This window comes from Salmo salar, unplaced genomic scaffold (genome assembly GCF_965601325.2).
Source record: "Salmo salar unplaced genomic scaffold, fSalSal1 ptg000525l, whole genome shotgun sequence".
In the NCBI taxonomy this organism is placed as follows: Eukaryota; Metazoa; Chordata; class Actinopteri; order Salmoniformes; family Salmonidae; genus Salmo; species Salmo salar.
Genome location: NW_027675410.1, coordinates 541,397 through 558,689, shown reverse-complemented (window position 1 = coordinate 558,689; position 17,293 = coordinate 541,397). Strand labels below are relative to the sequence as shown.

Below are 17,293 nucleotides of genomic sequence, written 5' to 3'. Positions count from 1 at the left end.
ATGTTCCAACATCTAGTGGAAAGCCTTCCCAGAAGAGTGGAGGCTGTTATAGCAGCAATGTACAAACATCTAGTGGAAAGCCTTCCCAGAAGAGTGGAGGCTGTTATAACAGCAATGATCCAACATCTAGTGGAAAGCCTTCCCAGAAGAGTGGAGGCTGTTATAGCAGCAATGTTCCAACATCTAGTGGAAAGCCTTCCCAGAAGAGTGGAGGCTGTTATAGTAGCAATGTTCCAACATCTAGTGGAAAGCCTTCCCAGAAGAGAGGAGGCTGTTATAGCACCAAAGGGGGGGATCAACTCCATATTAATGCCCATGATTTCGGAATGAGATTTACAACGAGCAGGTGTCCACATACACTACTTGACCAAAAGTATGTGGACACATTGCAAAATCATGGTCATTAATATGGAGTTGGTCCCCCCTTTGACTGCTGTAGTGTGATTGATTCACATAATGTTTCAGGTACCAGGAAATGTAATCCAAGTAGGATAATAATCCACCGTGTCTTCATGTGGCTCTACTGTTGCCTGATGGGTAATCTGATGCAACATTAAAGACTGTTAAACTACTATAAACAAAGCAACAACAATGGATGAGTTAAAAAAAAAAATGAATTAAATAAACGCTGCAGGGAAACACCGAGATGAACCCCCTGTTTGTGTTTAGGGGGAGTACACACAGACACACACACACACACACAGACACACACCACACACACACACACACACACACACCACACACCACACACCACACACACACAGAACACACACACACACACACACACCACACACACACACACACACACACACACACACACACACGGCTGTGAAGCGGTGGAGGTCTCACCTTCTTAGTGGGGACTTTGATCTTGAGGAACTCTGCCTCTCTGCTCAGGACCGGCCAGGGGACATGGAGTCTCGTGAAGCTGGGCCCGTAGACCCTGACCTGGGGGAGAGGAACCAACAGATAGGAACCATAGTTTAATACCAGGAGGACAGGGGATGGGAACCAACAGGTAGGAACCATAGTTTAATACCAGGAGGAGGACAGGGGATAGGAACCAACAGGTAGGAACCATAGTTTAATACCAGGAGGAGGACAGGGGATAGGAACCAACAGGTAGGAACCATAGTTTAATACCAGGAGGAGGACAGGGGATAGGAACCAACAGGTAGGAACCATAGTTTAATACCAGGAGGAGGACAGGGGATGGGAACCAACAGGTAGGAACCATAGTTTAATACCAGGAGGACAGGGGATAGGAACCAACAGGTAGGAACCATAGTTTAATACCAGGAGGAGGACAGGGGATAGGAACCAACAGGTAGGAACCATAGTTTAATACCAGGAGGACAGGGGATAGGAACCAACAGGTAGGAACCATAGTTTAATACCAGGAGGAGGACAGGGGATAGGAACCAACAGGTAGGAACCATAGTTTAATACCAGGAGGAGGACAGGGGATGGGAACCAACAGGTAGGAACCATAGTTTAATACCAGGAGGAGGACAGGGGGTGGGAACCAACAGGTAGGAACCATAGTTTAATACCAGGAGGAGGACAGGGGATAGGAACCAACAGGTAGGAACCATAGTTTAATACCAGGAGGAGGACAGGGGATGGGAACCAACAGGTAGGAACCATAGTTTAATACCAGGAGGACAGGGGATGGGAACCAACAGGTAGGAACCATAGTTTAATACCAGGAGGACAGGGGATGGGAACCAACAGGTAGGAACCATAGTTTAATACCAGGAGGAGGACAGGGGATGGGAACCAACAGGTAGGAACCATAGTTTAATACCAGGAGGACAGGGGATGGGAACCAACAGGTAGGAACCATAGTTTAATACCAGGAGGAGGACAGGGGATAGGAACCAACAGGTAGGAACCATAGTTTAATACCAGGAGGAGGACAGGGGATGGGAACCAACAGGTAGGAACCATAGTTTAATACCAGGAGGAGGACAGGGGATAGGAACCAACAGGTAGGAACCATAGTTTAATACCAGGAGGAGGACAGGGGATAGGAACCAACAGGTAGGAACCATAGTTTAATACCAGGAGGAGGACAGGGGATAGGAACCAACAGGTAGGAACCATAGTTTAATACCAGGAGGACAGGGGATGGGAACCAACAGGTAGGAACCATAGTTTAATACCAGGAGGACAGGGGATAGGAACCAACAGGTAGGAACCATAGTTTAATACCAGGAGGAGGACAGGGGGTGGGAACCAACAGGTAGGAACCATAGTTTAATACCAGGAGGACAGGGGATAGGAACCAACAGGTAGGAACCATAGTTTAATACCAGGAGGACAGGGGATGGGAACCAACAGGTAGGAACCATAGTTTAATACCAGGAGGAGGACAGGGGATAGGAACCAACAGGTAGGAACCATAGTTTAATACCAGGAGGAGGACAGGGGATGGGAACCAACAGGTAGGAACCATAGTTTAATACCAGGAGGAGGACAGGGGATGGGAACCAACAGGTAGGAACCATAGTTTAATACCAGGAGGAGGACAGGGGATAGGAACCAACAGGTAGGAACCATAGTTTAATACCAGGAGGAGGACAGGGGATGGGAACCAACAGGTAGGAACCATAGTTTAATACCAGGAGGAGGACAGGGGATAGGAACCAACAGGTAGGAACCATAGTTTAATACCAGGAGGACAGGGGATAGGAACCAACAGGTAGGAACCATAGTTTAATACCAGGAGGACAGGGGATGGGAACCAACAGGTAGGAACCATAGTTTAATACCAGGAGGACAGGGGATGGGAACCAACAGGTAGGAACCATAGTTTAATACCAGGAGGAGGACAGGGGATGGGAACCAACAGGTAGGAACCATAGTTTAATACCAGGAGGAGGACAGGGGATAGGAACCAACAGGTAGGAACCATAGTTTAATACCAGGAGGACAGGGGATAGGAACCAACAGGTAGGAACCATAGTTTAATACCAGGAGGACAGGGGATGGGAACCAACAGGTAGGAACCATAGTTTAATACCAGGAGGAGGACAGGGGATGGGAACCAACAGGTAGGAACCATAGTTTAATACCAGGAGGAGGACAGGGGATGGGAACCAACAGGTAGGAACCATAGTTTAATACCAGGAGGACAGGGGATAGGAACCAACAGGTAGGAACCATAGTTTAATACCAGGAGGACAGGGGATGGGAACCAACAGGTAGGAACCATAGTTTAATACCAGGAGGACAGGGGATAGGAACCAACAGGTAGGAACCATAGTTTAATACCAGGAGGAGGACAGGGGATAGGAACCAACAGGTAGGAACCATAGTTTAATACCAGGAGGAGGACAGGGGATAGGAACCAACAGGTAGGAACCATAGTTTAATACCAGGAGGAGGACAGGGGATAGGAACCAACAGGTAGGAACCATAGTTTAATACCAGGAGGAGGACAGGGGATGGGAACCAACAGGTAGGAACCATAGTTTAATACCAGGAGGAGGACAGGGGATAGGAACCAACAGGTAGGAACCATAGTTTAATACCAGGAGGACAGGGGATGGGAACCAACAGGTAGGAACCATAGTTTAATACCAGGAGGAGGACAGGGGATGGGAACCAACAGGTAGGAACCATAGTTTAATACCAGGAGGACAGGGGATAGGAACCAACAGGTAGGAACCATAGTTTAATACCAGGAGGAGGACAGGGGATAGGAACCAACAGGTAGGAACCATAGTTTAATACCAGGAGGAGGACAGGGGATGGGAACCAACAGGTAGGAACCATAGTTTAATACCAGGAGGAGGACAGGGGATGGGAACCAACAGGTAGGAACCATAGTTTAATACCAGGAGGAGGACAGGGGATGGGAACCAACAGGTAGGAACCATAGTTTAATACCAGGAGGACAGGGGATGGGAACCAACAGGTAGGAACCATAGTTTAATACCAGGAGGACAGGGGATAGGAACCAACAGGTAGGAACCATAGTTTAATACAAGGAGGACAGGGGATAGGAACCAACAGGTAGGAACCATAGTTTAATACCAGGAGGAGGACAGGGGATAGGAACCAACAGGTAGGAACCATAGTTTAATACCAGGAGGAGGACAGGGGATAGGAACCAACAGGTAGGAACCATAGTTTAATACCAGGAGGAGGACAGGGGATGGGAACCAACAGGTAGGAACCATAGTTTAATACCAGGAGGACAGGGGATGGGAACCAACAGGTAGGAACCATAGTTTAATACCAGGAGGAGGACAGGGGATGGGAACCAACAGGTAGGAACCATAGTTTAATACCAGGAGGAGGACAGGGGATGGGAACCAACAGGTAGGAACCATAGTTTAATACCAGGAGGAGGACAGGGGATGGGAACCAACAGGTAGGAACCATAGTTTAATACCAGGAGGACGGGGGATAGGAACCAACAGGTAGGAACCATAGTTTAATACCAGGAGGAGGACAGGGGATGGGAACCAACAGGTAGGAACCATAGTTTAATACCAGGAGGAGGACAGGGGATAGGAACCAACAGGTAGGAACCATAGTTTAATACCAGGAGGACAGGGGATGGGAACCAACAGGTAGGAACCATAGTTTAATACCAGGAGGACAGGGGATAGGAACCAACAGGTAGGAACCATAGTTTAATACCAGGAGGAGGACAGGGGATGGGAACCAACAGGTAGGAACCATAGTTTAATACCAGGAGGAGGACAGGGGATGGGAACCAACAGGTAGGAACCATAGTTTAATACCAGGAGGACAGGGGATAGGAACCAACAGATAGGAACCATAGTTTAATACCAGGAGGAGGACAGGGGATGGGAACCAACAGGTAGGAACCATAGTTTAATACCAGGAGGAGGACAGGGGATGGGAACCAACAGGTAGGAACCATAGTTTAATACCAGGAGGACAGGGGATAGGAACCAACAGGTAGGAACCATAGTTTAATACCAGGAGGAGGACAGGGGATGGGAACCAACAGGTAGGAACCATAGTTTAATACCAGGAGGAGGACAGGGGATAGGAACCAACAGGTAGGAACCATAGTTTAATACCAGGAGGAGGACAGGGGATAGGAACCAACAGGTAGGAACCATAGTTTAATACCAGGAGGAGGACAGGGGATGGGAACCAACAGGTAGGAACCATAGTTTAATACCAGGAGGAGGACAGGGGATGGGAACCAACAGGTAGGAACCATAGTTTAATACCAGGAGGACAGGGGATAGGAACCAACAGGTAGGAACCATAGTTTAATACCAGGAGGACAGGGGATGGGAACCAACAGGTAGGAACCATAGTTTAATACCAGGAGGAGGACAGGGGATAGGAACCAACAGGTAGGAACCATAGTTTAATACCAGGAGGACAGGGGATAGGAACCAACAGGTAGGAACCATAGTTTAATACCAGGAGGAGGACAGGGGATGGGAACCAACAGGTAGGAACCATAGTTTAATACCAGGAGGAGGACAGGGGATGGGAACCAACAGGTAGGAACCATAGTTTAATACCAGGAGGAGGACAGGGGATGGGAACCAACAGGTAGGAACCATAGTTTAATACCAGGAGGACAGGGGATAGGAACCAACAGGTAGGAACCATAGTTTAATACCAGGAGGAGGACAGGGGATAGGAACCAACAGGTAGGAACCATAGTTTAATACCAGGAGGAGGACAGGGGATGGGAACCAACAGGTAGGAACCATAGTTTAATACCAGGAGGAGGACAGGGGATGGGAACCAACAGGTAGGAACCATAGTTTAATACCAGGAGGAGGACAGGGGATAGGAACCAACAGGTAGGAACCATAGTTTAATACCAGGAGGAGGACAGGGGATGGGAACCAACAGGTAGGAACCATAGTTTAATACCAGGAGGAGGACAGGGGATGGGAACCAACAGGTAGGAACCATAGTTTAATACCAGGAGGAGGACAGGGGATGGGAACCAACAGGTAGGAACCATAGTTTAATACCAGGAGGAGGACAGGGGATAGGAACCAACAGGTAGGAACCATAGTTTAATACCAGGAGGAGGACAGGGGATAGGAACCAACAGGTAGGAACCATAGTTTAATACCAGGAGGACAGGGGATGGGAACCAACAGGTAGGAACCATAGTTTAATACCAGGAGGAGGACAGGGGATAGGAACCAACAGGTAGGAACCATAGTTTAATACCAGGAGGAGGACAGGGGATGGGAACCAACAGGTAGGAACCATAGTTTAATACCAGGAGGACAGGGGATAGGAACCAACAGGTAGGAACCATAGTTTAATACCAGGAGGAGGACAGGGGGTGGGAACCAACAGGTAGGAACCATAGTTTAATACCAGGAGGACAGGGGATGGGAACCAACAGGTAGGAACCATAGTTTAATACCAGGAGGAGGACAGGGGATAGGAACCAACAGGTAGGAACCATAGTTTAATACCAGGAGGAGGACAGGGGGTGGGAACCAACAGGTAGGAACCATAGTTTAATACCAGGAGGAGGACAGGGGATAGGAACCAACAGGTAGGAACCATAGTTTAATACCAGGAGGAGGACAGGGGATAGGAACCAACAGGTAGGAACCATAGTTTAATACCAGGAGGAGGACAGGGGATGGGAACCAACAGGTAGGAACCATAGTTTAATACCAGGAGGACAGGGGATGGGAACCAACAGGTAGGAACCATAGTTTAATACCAGGAGGAGGACAGGGGATGGGAACCAACAGGTAGGAACCATAGTTTAATACCAGGAGGAGGACAGGGGATGGGAACCAACAGGTAGGAACCATAGTTTAATACCAGGAGGAGGACAGGGGATGGGAACCAACAGGTAGGAACCATAGTTTAATACCAGGAGGACGGGGGATAGGAACCAACAGGTAGGAACCATAGTTTAATACCAGGAGGAGGACAGGGGATGGGAACCAACAGGTAGGAACCATAGTTTAATACCAGGAGGAGGACAGGGGATAGGAACCAACAGGTAGGAACCATAGTTTAATACCAGGAGGACAGGGGATGGGAACCAACAGGTAGGAACCATAGTTTAATACCAGGAGGACAGGGGATAGGAACCAACAGGTAGGAACCATAGTTTAATACCAGGAGGAGGACAGGGGATGGGAACCAACAGGTAGGAACCATAGTTTAATACCAGGAGGAGGACAGGGGATGGGAACCAACAGGTAGGAACCATAGTTTAATACCAGGAGGAGGACAGGGGATAGGAACCAACAGGTAGGAACCATAGTTTAATACCAGGAGGAGGACAGGGGATGGGAACCAACAGGTAGGAACCATAGTTTAATACCAGGAGGACAGGGGATAGGAACCAACAGGTAGGAACCATAGTTTAATACCAGGAGGAGGACAGGGGATGGGAACCAACAGGTAGGAACCATAGTTTAATACCAGGAGGAGGACAGGGGATAGGAACCAACAGGTAGGAACCATAGTTTAATACCAGGAGGAGGACAGGGGATAGGAACCAACAGGTAGGAACCATAGTTTAATACCAGGAGGAGGACAGGGGATGGGAACCAACAGGTAGGAACCATAGTTTAATACCAGGAGGAGGACAGGGGATGGGAACCAACAGGTAGGAACCATAGTTTAATACCAGGAGGACAGGGGATAGGAACCAACAGGTAGGAACCATAGTTTAATACCAGGAGGACAGGGGATGGGAACCAACAGGTAGGAACCATAGTTTAATACCAGGAGGAGGACAGGGGATAGGAACCAACAGGTAGGAACCATAGTTTAATACCAGGAGGACAGGGGATAGGAACCAACAGGTAGGAACCATAGTTTAATACCAGGAGGAGGACAGGGGATGGGAACCAACAGGTAGGAACCATAGTTTAATACCAGGAGGAGGACAGGGGATGGGAACCAACAGGTAGGAACCATAGTTTAATACCAGGAGGAGGACAGGGGATGGGAACCAACAGGTAGGAACCATAGTTTAATACCAGGAGGACAGGGGATAGGAACCAACAGGTAGGAACCATAGTTTAATACCAGGAGGAGGACAGGGGATAGGAACCAACAGGTAGGAACCATAGTTTAATACCAGGAGGAGGACAGGGGATGGGAACCAACAGGTAGGAACCATAGTTTAATACCAGGAGGAGGACAGGGGATGGGAACCAACAGGTAGGAACCATAGTTTAATACCAGGAGGAGGACAGGGGATAGGAACCAACAGGTAGGAACCATAGTTTAATACCAGGAGGAGGACAGGGGATGGGAACCAACAGGTAGGAACCATAGTTTAATACCAGGAGGAGGACAGGGGATGGGAACCAACAGGTAGGAACCATAGTTTAATACCAGGAGGAGGACAGGGGATGGGAACCAACAGGTAGGAACCATAGTTTAATACCAGGAGGAGGACAGGGGATAGGAACCAACAGGTAGGAACCATAGTTTAATACCAGGAGGAGGACAGGGGATAGGAACCAACAGGTAGGAACCATAGTTTAATACCAGGAGGACAGGGGATGGGAACCAACAGGTAGGAACCATAGTTTAATACCAGGAGGAGGACAGGGGATAGGAACCAACAGGTAGGAACCATAGTTTAATACCAGGAGGAGGACAGGGGATGGGAACCAACAGGTAGGAACCATAGTTTAATACCAGGAGGACAGGGGATAGGAACCAACAGGTAGGAACCATAGTTTAATACCAGGAGGAGGACAGGGGGTGGGAACCAACAGGTAGGAACCATAGTTTAATACCAGGAGGACAGGGGATGGGAACCAACAGGTAGGAACCATAGTTTAATACCAGGAGGAGGACAGGGGATAGGAACCAACAGGTAGGAACCATAGTTTAATACCAGGAGGAGGACAGGGGGTGGGAACCAACAGGTAGGAACCATAGTTTAATACCAGGAGGAGGACAGGGGATAGGAACCAACAGGTAGGAACCATAGTTTAATACCAGGAGGAGGACAGGGGGTGGGAACCAACAGGTAGGAACCATAGTTTAATACCAGGAGGAGGACAGGGGATAGGAACCAACAGGTAGGAACCATAGTTTAATACCAGGAGGACAGGGGATGGGAACCAACAGGTAGGAACCATAGTTTAATACCAGGAGGAGGACAGGGGATGGGAACCAACAGGTAGGAACCATAGTTTAATACCAGGAGGACAGGGGATGGGAACCAACAGGTAGGAACCATAGTTTAATACCAGGAGGAGGACAGGGGATAGGAACCAACAGGTAGGAACCATAGTTTAATACCAGGAGGACAGGGGATGGGAACCAACAGGTAGGAACCATAGTTTAATACCAGGAGGAGGACAGGGGATAGGAACCAACAGGTAGGAACCATAGTTTAATACCAGGAGGAGGACAGGGGATAGGAACCAACAGGTAGGAACCATAGTTTAATACCAGGAGGAGGACAGGGGATGGGAACCAACAGGTAGGAACCATAGTTTAATACCAGGAGGACAGGGGATGGGAACCAACAGGTAGGAACCATAGTTCAATACCAGGAGGAGGACAGGGGATGGGAACCAACAGGTAGGAACCATAGTTTAATACCAGGAGGACAGGGGATAGGAACCAACAGGTAGGAACATCCCTAATATAGCCTTACAGCAGCTCAACCCCGCCCACCACCACCCAACCCCGCCAACCCTACCCCCCAATCCCGCCCACCACTAAACCCCGCCCGCCACACCACCCATGTTTATTCAGCTGGGTTTTATTCCAATGTTACCACTCTCCAGTATGTTTATTCATCAGAGCTGGGTTTTATTCCACTCTCCAGTATGTTCATTCATCAGAGCTGGGTTTTATTCCAATGTTACCACTCTCCAGTAGGTTTATTCATCAGAGCTGGGTTTTATTCCACTCTCCAGTATGTTCATTCATCAGGGCTGGGTTTTATTCCACTCTCCAGTATGTTTATTCATCAGAGCTGGGTTTTATTCCACTCTCCAGTATGTTCATTCATCAGGGCTGGGTTTTATTCCACTCTCCAGTATGTTCATTCATCAGAGCTGGGTTTTATTCCACTGTCCAGTATGTTCATTCATCAGAGCTGGGTTTTATTCCACTCTCCAGTATGTTCATTCATCAGAGCTGGGTTTTATTCCACTCTCCAGTATGTTTATTCTTCAGGGCTGGGTTTTATTCCACTCTCCAGTATGTTCATTCATCAGAGCTGAGTTTTATTCCACTTTCAAGTAGGTTTATTCTTCAGGGCTGGGTTTTATTCCAATGTTACCCCTCTCCAGTATGTTTATTCATCAGGGCTGGGTTTTATTCCACTCTCCAGTATGTTTATTCATCAGGGCTGGGTTTTATTCCAATGTTACCACTCTCCAGTATGTTTATTCTTCAGAGCTGGGTTTTATTCCACTCTCCAGTATTTTCATTCATCAGGGCTGGGTTTTATTCCACTCTCCAGTATGTTCATTCATCAGAGCTGGGTTTTATTCCACTTTCCAGTATGATCATTCATCAGAGCTGGGTTTTATTCCAATGTTACCACTCTCAAGACACGGCGGTTGGAACACACACACACACACACACACACAGCGCTCACACACACACACACACACACACACACACACACACACACACACACACAGTGCTCTCACACACACACACACACAGCGCTCTCACACACACACACACACACACACACACACACACACACACACACACACACACAGCGCTCTCACACACACACACACACAGCGCTCACACACACACACAGCGCTCACTCACACACACACACACACAGCGCTCACTCACACACACACACACACAGCGCTCACTCACACACACACACACACAGCGCTCACACACACACAGCGCTCACACACACACACACACAGCGCTCACACACACACACACACAGCGCTCACACACACACACACAGCGCTCACACACACATACACAGCGCTCACACACACATACACAGCGCTCACACACACAGCGCATACTCACACAGCGCTCACTAACACACACACAGCGCTCACACACACACAACACACACACACACACACAGCGCTCACACACACACACACACAGCGCTCACACACACACACACAGCGCTCACACACACACACACAGCGCTCACACACAGCGCTCACAAACACACACACAGCGCTCACAAACACACACACACAGCGCTCACAAACACACACACACAGCGCTCACACACACAGCGCTCACACACACACACACAGCGCTCACACACAGCGCTCACACACACACACAGCGCTCACAAACACACACACACACACACACACAGCGCTCACACACACACACACACACACACACACACACAGCGCTCACACACACGCACAGCGCTCACAAACACACGCACAGCGCTCACAAACACACGCACAGCGCTCACAAACACACGCACAGCGCTCACAAACACACGCACAGCGCTCACAAACACACGCACAGCGCTCACACACACACGCACAGCTATCACACACACACGCACAGCGCTCACACACACACAGCGCTCACACACACACAGCGCTCACACACACACACACAGCGCTCACACACACACAGCGCTCACACACACAGCGCTGACACACACACCGCTCACACACACAGCGCTCACACACACACCGCTCACACACACAGCGCTCACACACACACACACACACACACACACAGCGCTCACAAACACACACACAGCCCTCACAAACACACACACCGGTTGGTCTCTCACCTCTGTGTCTCTCTCCATCTCAAGCCCCGCCTCCAGTAGCCTGGCCTCAAACTCCTCCCTGATCAGCACCATCTCTCCGTCAGCTGGGTTCGCCTCTAATTCCACGGCCACGCCCAGGTCCACACACACCTCCCCGTCCCCCGCACTCCGCTGCCCGGCAACACATCCCAAACCCCCCACGGGGCCGGAGGGGGGGGAGCTACCGTTGGAGACGACGGAGAGGCGATGAGGAGGGTGTGGAGGGGCGGAGAGACGGTGCAGACGGTCGCCGCCCCTCACAGAGATCTGTTTGCGTTGGTAGAAAACCAGAACATAGTCCACTTTCCTCCGGCCGTCGGAGAAGAACTGACAAGACCTTTGGCCATCCTGGGGGGCCGCTGGACCAACACCCCCACCCTGGAGGAGAGGAGCCAGACAGGGGACTGGTCAGTAACTAACTAACACCCTAACCTGCTGGCCCAACGCCCCCACCCTGGAGGAGAGGAGCCAGACAGGGGACTGGTCAGTAACTAACTAACACCCTAACCTGCTGGCCCAACGCCCCCACCCTGGAGGAGAGGAGCCAGACAGGGGACTGGTCAGTAACTAACTAACACCCTAACCTGCTGGCCCAACGCCCCCACCCTGGAGGAGAGGAGCCAGACAGGGGACTGGTCAGTAACTAACTAACACCCTAACCTGCTGGCCCAACGCCCCCACCCTGGAGGAGAGGAGCCAGACAGGGGACTGGTCAGTAACTAACTAACACCCTAACCTGCTGGCCCAACGCCCCCACCCTGGAGGAGAGGAGGGTGAATAGCAAATCAACTTTATTGAACGTTGCAGAAGCTATACAGCACCAGTCAAAAGTTGACAAACCTACTCATTCAAGGTTTTTTTTAATGTTTTATATTTTCTACATTGTAGAATAATAGTAAAGACATCAAAACTATGAAATAACATGGAATCATGTAATAACCAAAATAAGTGTTTAAACAAATCAAAATATTTGATTTCTTCAAAGTAGCCACCCTTTGCCACGATGACAGCTTTGCACGTTCTAGGCCTTCTCTCAACCAGCTTCACCTGGAATGCTTCTCCAACAGTCTTGAAGGAGTTCCCACATATGCTGAGCACTTGTTGGCTGCTTTTTCTTCACTCTGCGGTCCAACTCATCCCAAACCATCTCAATTGGGTTGAGGTCTGGTGATTGTGGAAGCCAGATCATCTGATGCAGCACTCCATCACTGGTCAAATAGGCCCTACACAGCCTGGAGGTGTGTTGGGTCATTGTCCAGTGAAAAACAAATGATAGTGGGACTAAGCGCAGACCAGATGGGATGGCGTATCGCTGCAGAATGCTGTGGTAGCCATGCTGGTTAAGTGTGCCTTGAATTCTAAAAATATCACAGACAGTGTTACCAGCAAAGCATCCCCCCAACACACCATCACACCTCCTCCTCCATGCTTCACGGTGGGAACCACACGAGGAGATCATCCGTTCACCTACTCTGCGTCTCACAACGACACGGCGGTTGGAACCAAAAATCTCAGATTTGGACTCATCAGACCAAAGGACAGATTTCCACCGGTCTAATGTCCATTACTCGTGTTTCTTGGCCCAAGCAAGTCTCTTCTTATTATTGGTGTCCTTTAGTAGTGGTTTCTTAGCAGCAATTCAACCATGAAGGTCTGATTCACACAGTCTCCTCTGAACAGTTGATGTTGAGATGTGTCTGTTACTTGAACTCTGAAGCATTTATTTGGGCTGCAATCTGAGGTGCAGTTAACTAACAAACTTATCCTCTGCAGCAGAGGTAACTCTGGGTCTTCCTTTCCTGTGGCGGTCCTCATGAGAGCCAGTTTCATCATAGCACTTGATAGTTTTTGCAACTGCACTTGAAGAAAAGTTCAAAGTTCTTGAAATGTTCCGGATTAACTGACCTTCATGTCTAAAAGTGATGGACTGTCATTTCTCGTTGATTATTTGAGCTGTTCTTTCCATAATATGGACTTGGTATTTTACCAAATAGGGCTATCTTCTGTATACCACCCCTACCTTGTCACAACACAACTGATTGGCTCAAACATTAACTTTTAACAATGCACACCTGTTAATTGAAATGCATTCCAGGTGACTACCTCATGAAGCTGGTTGAGAGAATTCCAAACATGTGCAAAGCTGTCACCAAGGCAAAGGGTGGCTACTTTGAAGATTCTGAAATATATGTTGATTTGTTTAAAACGCTCGTTGGGTTTCTACATGATTCCATTTGTGTTACTTCATTGTTTTTGTCTTCACTGTTATTCAACAATGTAGAGAAAAGTATAAAAATACAGAAAAACCCTGGAATGAGCAGGTGTGTCCAAACTGTTGACTGGTCCTGTATATAGACCTGACACCCTATTCTACATAAGAGACAGCTGTTCTACATAATCTATTTCTATCTGAATACACACACACACGATTCAACAAATCAACTCATCGGCTTGATTTGTGCAATCAGGTGTTAGTGCTGGGCTGGAACAAAAAGCCTGCACTCCCCGCACAGGACCAGGGTTGGAGACCACTGATGACCAGGCCCTGTATCTCCACAGGACCAGGGTTGGAGGCCAGTGATGACCACGCTGTATCTCCACAGGACCAGGGTTGGAGATCACTGATGACCACCCTGTATCTCCACAGGACCAGGGTTGGAGATCACTGATGACCACCCTGTATCTCCACAGGACCAGGGTTGGAGACCACTGATGACCACCCTGTATCTCCACAGGACCAGGGTTGGAGACCACTGATGACCACCCTGTATCTCCACAGGACCAGGGTTGGAGGCCACTGATGACCACCCTGTATCTCCACAGGACCAGGGTTGGAGATCACTGATGACCACCCTGTATCTCCACAGGACCAGGGTTGGAGATCACTGATGACCACCCTGTATCTCCACAGGACCAGGGTTGGAGACCACTGATGACCACCCTGTATCTCCACAGGACCAGGGTTGGAGGCCACTGATGAGGTTATATCAAGGCTGGTAATGTAGGGTTAAATAATTCAGCAAGACCTTTCAGATGAGAGGTGTCCTTGTCAGCATAAACGGAGGACAATCTCTACAGTAATAACCAGCCAGGCGACATAAAATACTCTTTAAGAACAAAAACATGTTTTCAGTTCACATGAAAAGTTTTACAAAAACGTACGTACTGAGAAAGGATTTGGCATGTCACAACAAACAAAACGCAGGAGCAGAATCAACCGTTAGCAGAAAGTCAACCGTTTGCGGAGTTACTTACCGGAATCTTGTCTTGGCTGCCGTATTGATGATGCATTCTGTAGCGCTACAAACACAGACAGGAGAATAAAGGAACGGTGTCGTTAAACCGGGAGGAGAATAATAACGGAATAGTTGCAGCAGCTGTACGCGCGGAACTCATCATTATTATCAACAACACGCGCATCTCGGTAATCCGTCAAAAAAAAAAATGTTGGGGGGGGGAAGCAAAGCGACGCGTCTCTCACTTGGCAGCGTACTCAAGATTAGTAGGCTATGACCCACACACACACACACGTTTCATCTAGATACCCATTAAACGGTATTCTACCTGGGTTCCCCGTGAGTTAATTGGTCTGCGTGTCTGTGAGCTACAGGCTCCGTCTATTCATCCGTCTGTTGATTCTGACGGCGCGCGTCCTCGGGAGTTTGGCACACGCGTCCAACTCATGTTCACCCAGGTGCGTTGATTGGTCGACGCTCCCTGATAAATTACAGGTAACAAGGGGACCAGTGGGAACAAACGGTCTCTCAGGTGAAGTGATACTGATGGTTTCTACGGCGACGCGCTCAGGGAATTAAAGTGGAAAGCACTGTCACGCACGAAAGAACGCATTTTAATAAATTGTTGTTTTTCATTAAAATAAGACCCGAAAAAAAAATACTACGACCTTTTAAAATAATGAACATAATGTATCCTCGCGTCTTGTTGGTGTTTATTCTATATTAAAAGTATTTATCCACGCCTCTTGTACGTGTTCATTCTTCATACATGACCGCGCTTGCCGTGTTCCTTCCCTGAGCGCGTAGCCGTAGAAACGTTCAGTTCCGTGTATCAACACACCTGGCGGGCTGAAACGCGACACTGTGGCAAAATGAAATACATTTTATAGTTCAGCTATTTAGTTGTAATGTCTCTCCAACACGGTTAGTCAGAAAGGTATTCAGTATAATAAAGACCGTTCAAACTGTTCCGCTGAAATCATCTGATTGTTGATTTAAAACACACACACACACACACACGCACACACACACACACATACACACACACATACACACACACACACACACACATACACACACACACACACATACACACACACACACACACACACACACACACACACACACACACACATATATATATATATATGCCTCTGACAACTTTTTTTCTGTCTGAGTCAAGCACTGCTCCTAAATTATGTCCTTACTGTGTGTGTCCGCTCCTGTAGGGAGTCTATGTCCAGACCCAGACCAGGCCCTGTAGAGCCCAGAGAGATGTCCCGGTCCAGACCAGGACCTGTAGAGCCCAGAGAGATGTCCCGACCCAGACCAGGACCTGTAGAGCCCAGATAGATGTCCCGACCCAGACCAGGCCCTGTAGAGCCCAGAGAGATGTCCCGGTCCAGACCAGGCCCTGTAGAGCCCAGAGAGATGTCCCGGTCCAGACCAGGACCTGTAGAGCCCAGATAGATGTCCCGGTCCAGACCCAGACCAGGCCCTGTAGAGCCCAGAGAGATGTCCCGGTCCAGACCAGGCCCCGGGTCGAACAGGGCATCACTGTGGATGGATGATGACTCACTGACAGCTGTGGCCACCCTGCAGCCACTCCATGTTCCTGCAGACACACACATCATTATCCAATACACACCACATTAACCAATACACACCACATTATCCAATACACACCACATTATCCAATACACACCACATTATATAATACACACCACATTATCCAATACACACCACATTATCCAATACACACCACATTATCCAATACACACCCATTATCCAATACACAGCATTATCCAACACACACCACATGATCCAATACACACCACATTATCCAATACACACATCATTATCCAATACACACATCATTATCCAATACACACCACATTATCCAATACACACCACATTATCCAATACACACACCACATTATCCAATACACACCACATTATCCAATACACCACATTATCCAACACACACCACATTATCCAATAGACACCACATTATCCAATACACACCACATTATCCAATACACACACCACATTATCCAATACACCACATTATCCAATACACACCACATTATCCAATACACACCACATTATCCAATACACACCACATTATCCAATACACACCACATTATCCAATACACAGCATTATCCAACACACACCACATTATCCAATACACACCACATTATCCAATACACACCCATTATCCAATACACACACCACATTATCCAACACACACATCATTATACAATACACACCATATTATCCAATACACACCACATTATCCAACACACA

General features: G+C 48.4%; 1 protein-coding gene across 1 annotated transcript in view; it reads right to left on the bottom strand.

The window, feature by feature from the left end:
• LOC145876251 (anoctamin-1) overlaps window positions 1–16,616 on the bottom strand; it is a 58,836-nt gene extending 42,220 nt beyond the window's left edge. The window contains exons 1-4 of the mRNA XM_082972037.1: window positions 16,194–16,616; window positions 15,005–15,049; window positions 11,732–12,127; window positions 850–948 (exon numbers count right to left, since the gene is read on the bottom strand). Coding sequence (XP_082828163.1) covers window positions 850–948; window positions 11,732–12,127; window positions 15,005–15,049; window positions 16,194–16,616 — 963 coding nt within the window. The remainder of the gene's footprint in view (window positions 1–849; window positions 949–11,731; window positions 12,128–15,004; window positions 15,050–16,193) is intronic.
• Window positions 16,617–17,293: the final 677 nt, after the last annotated feature.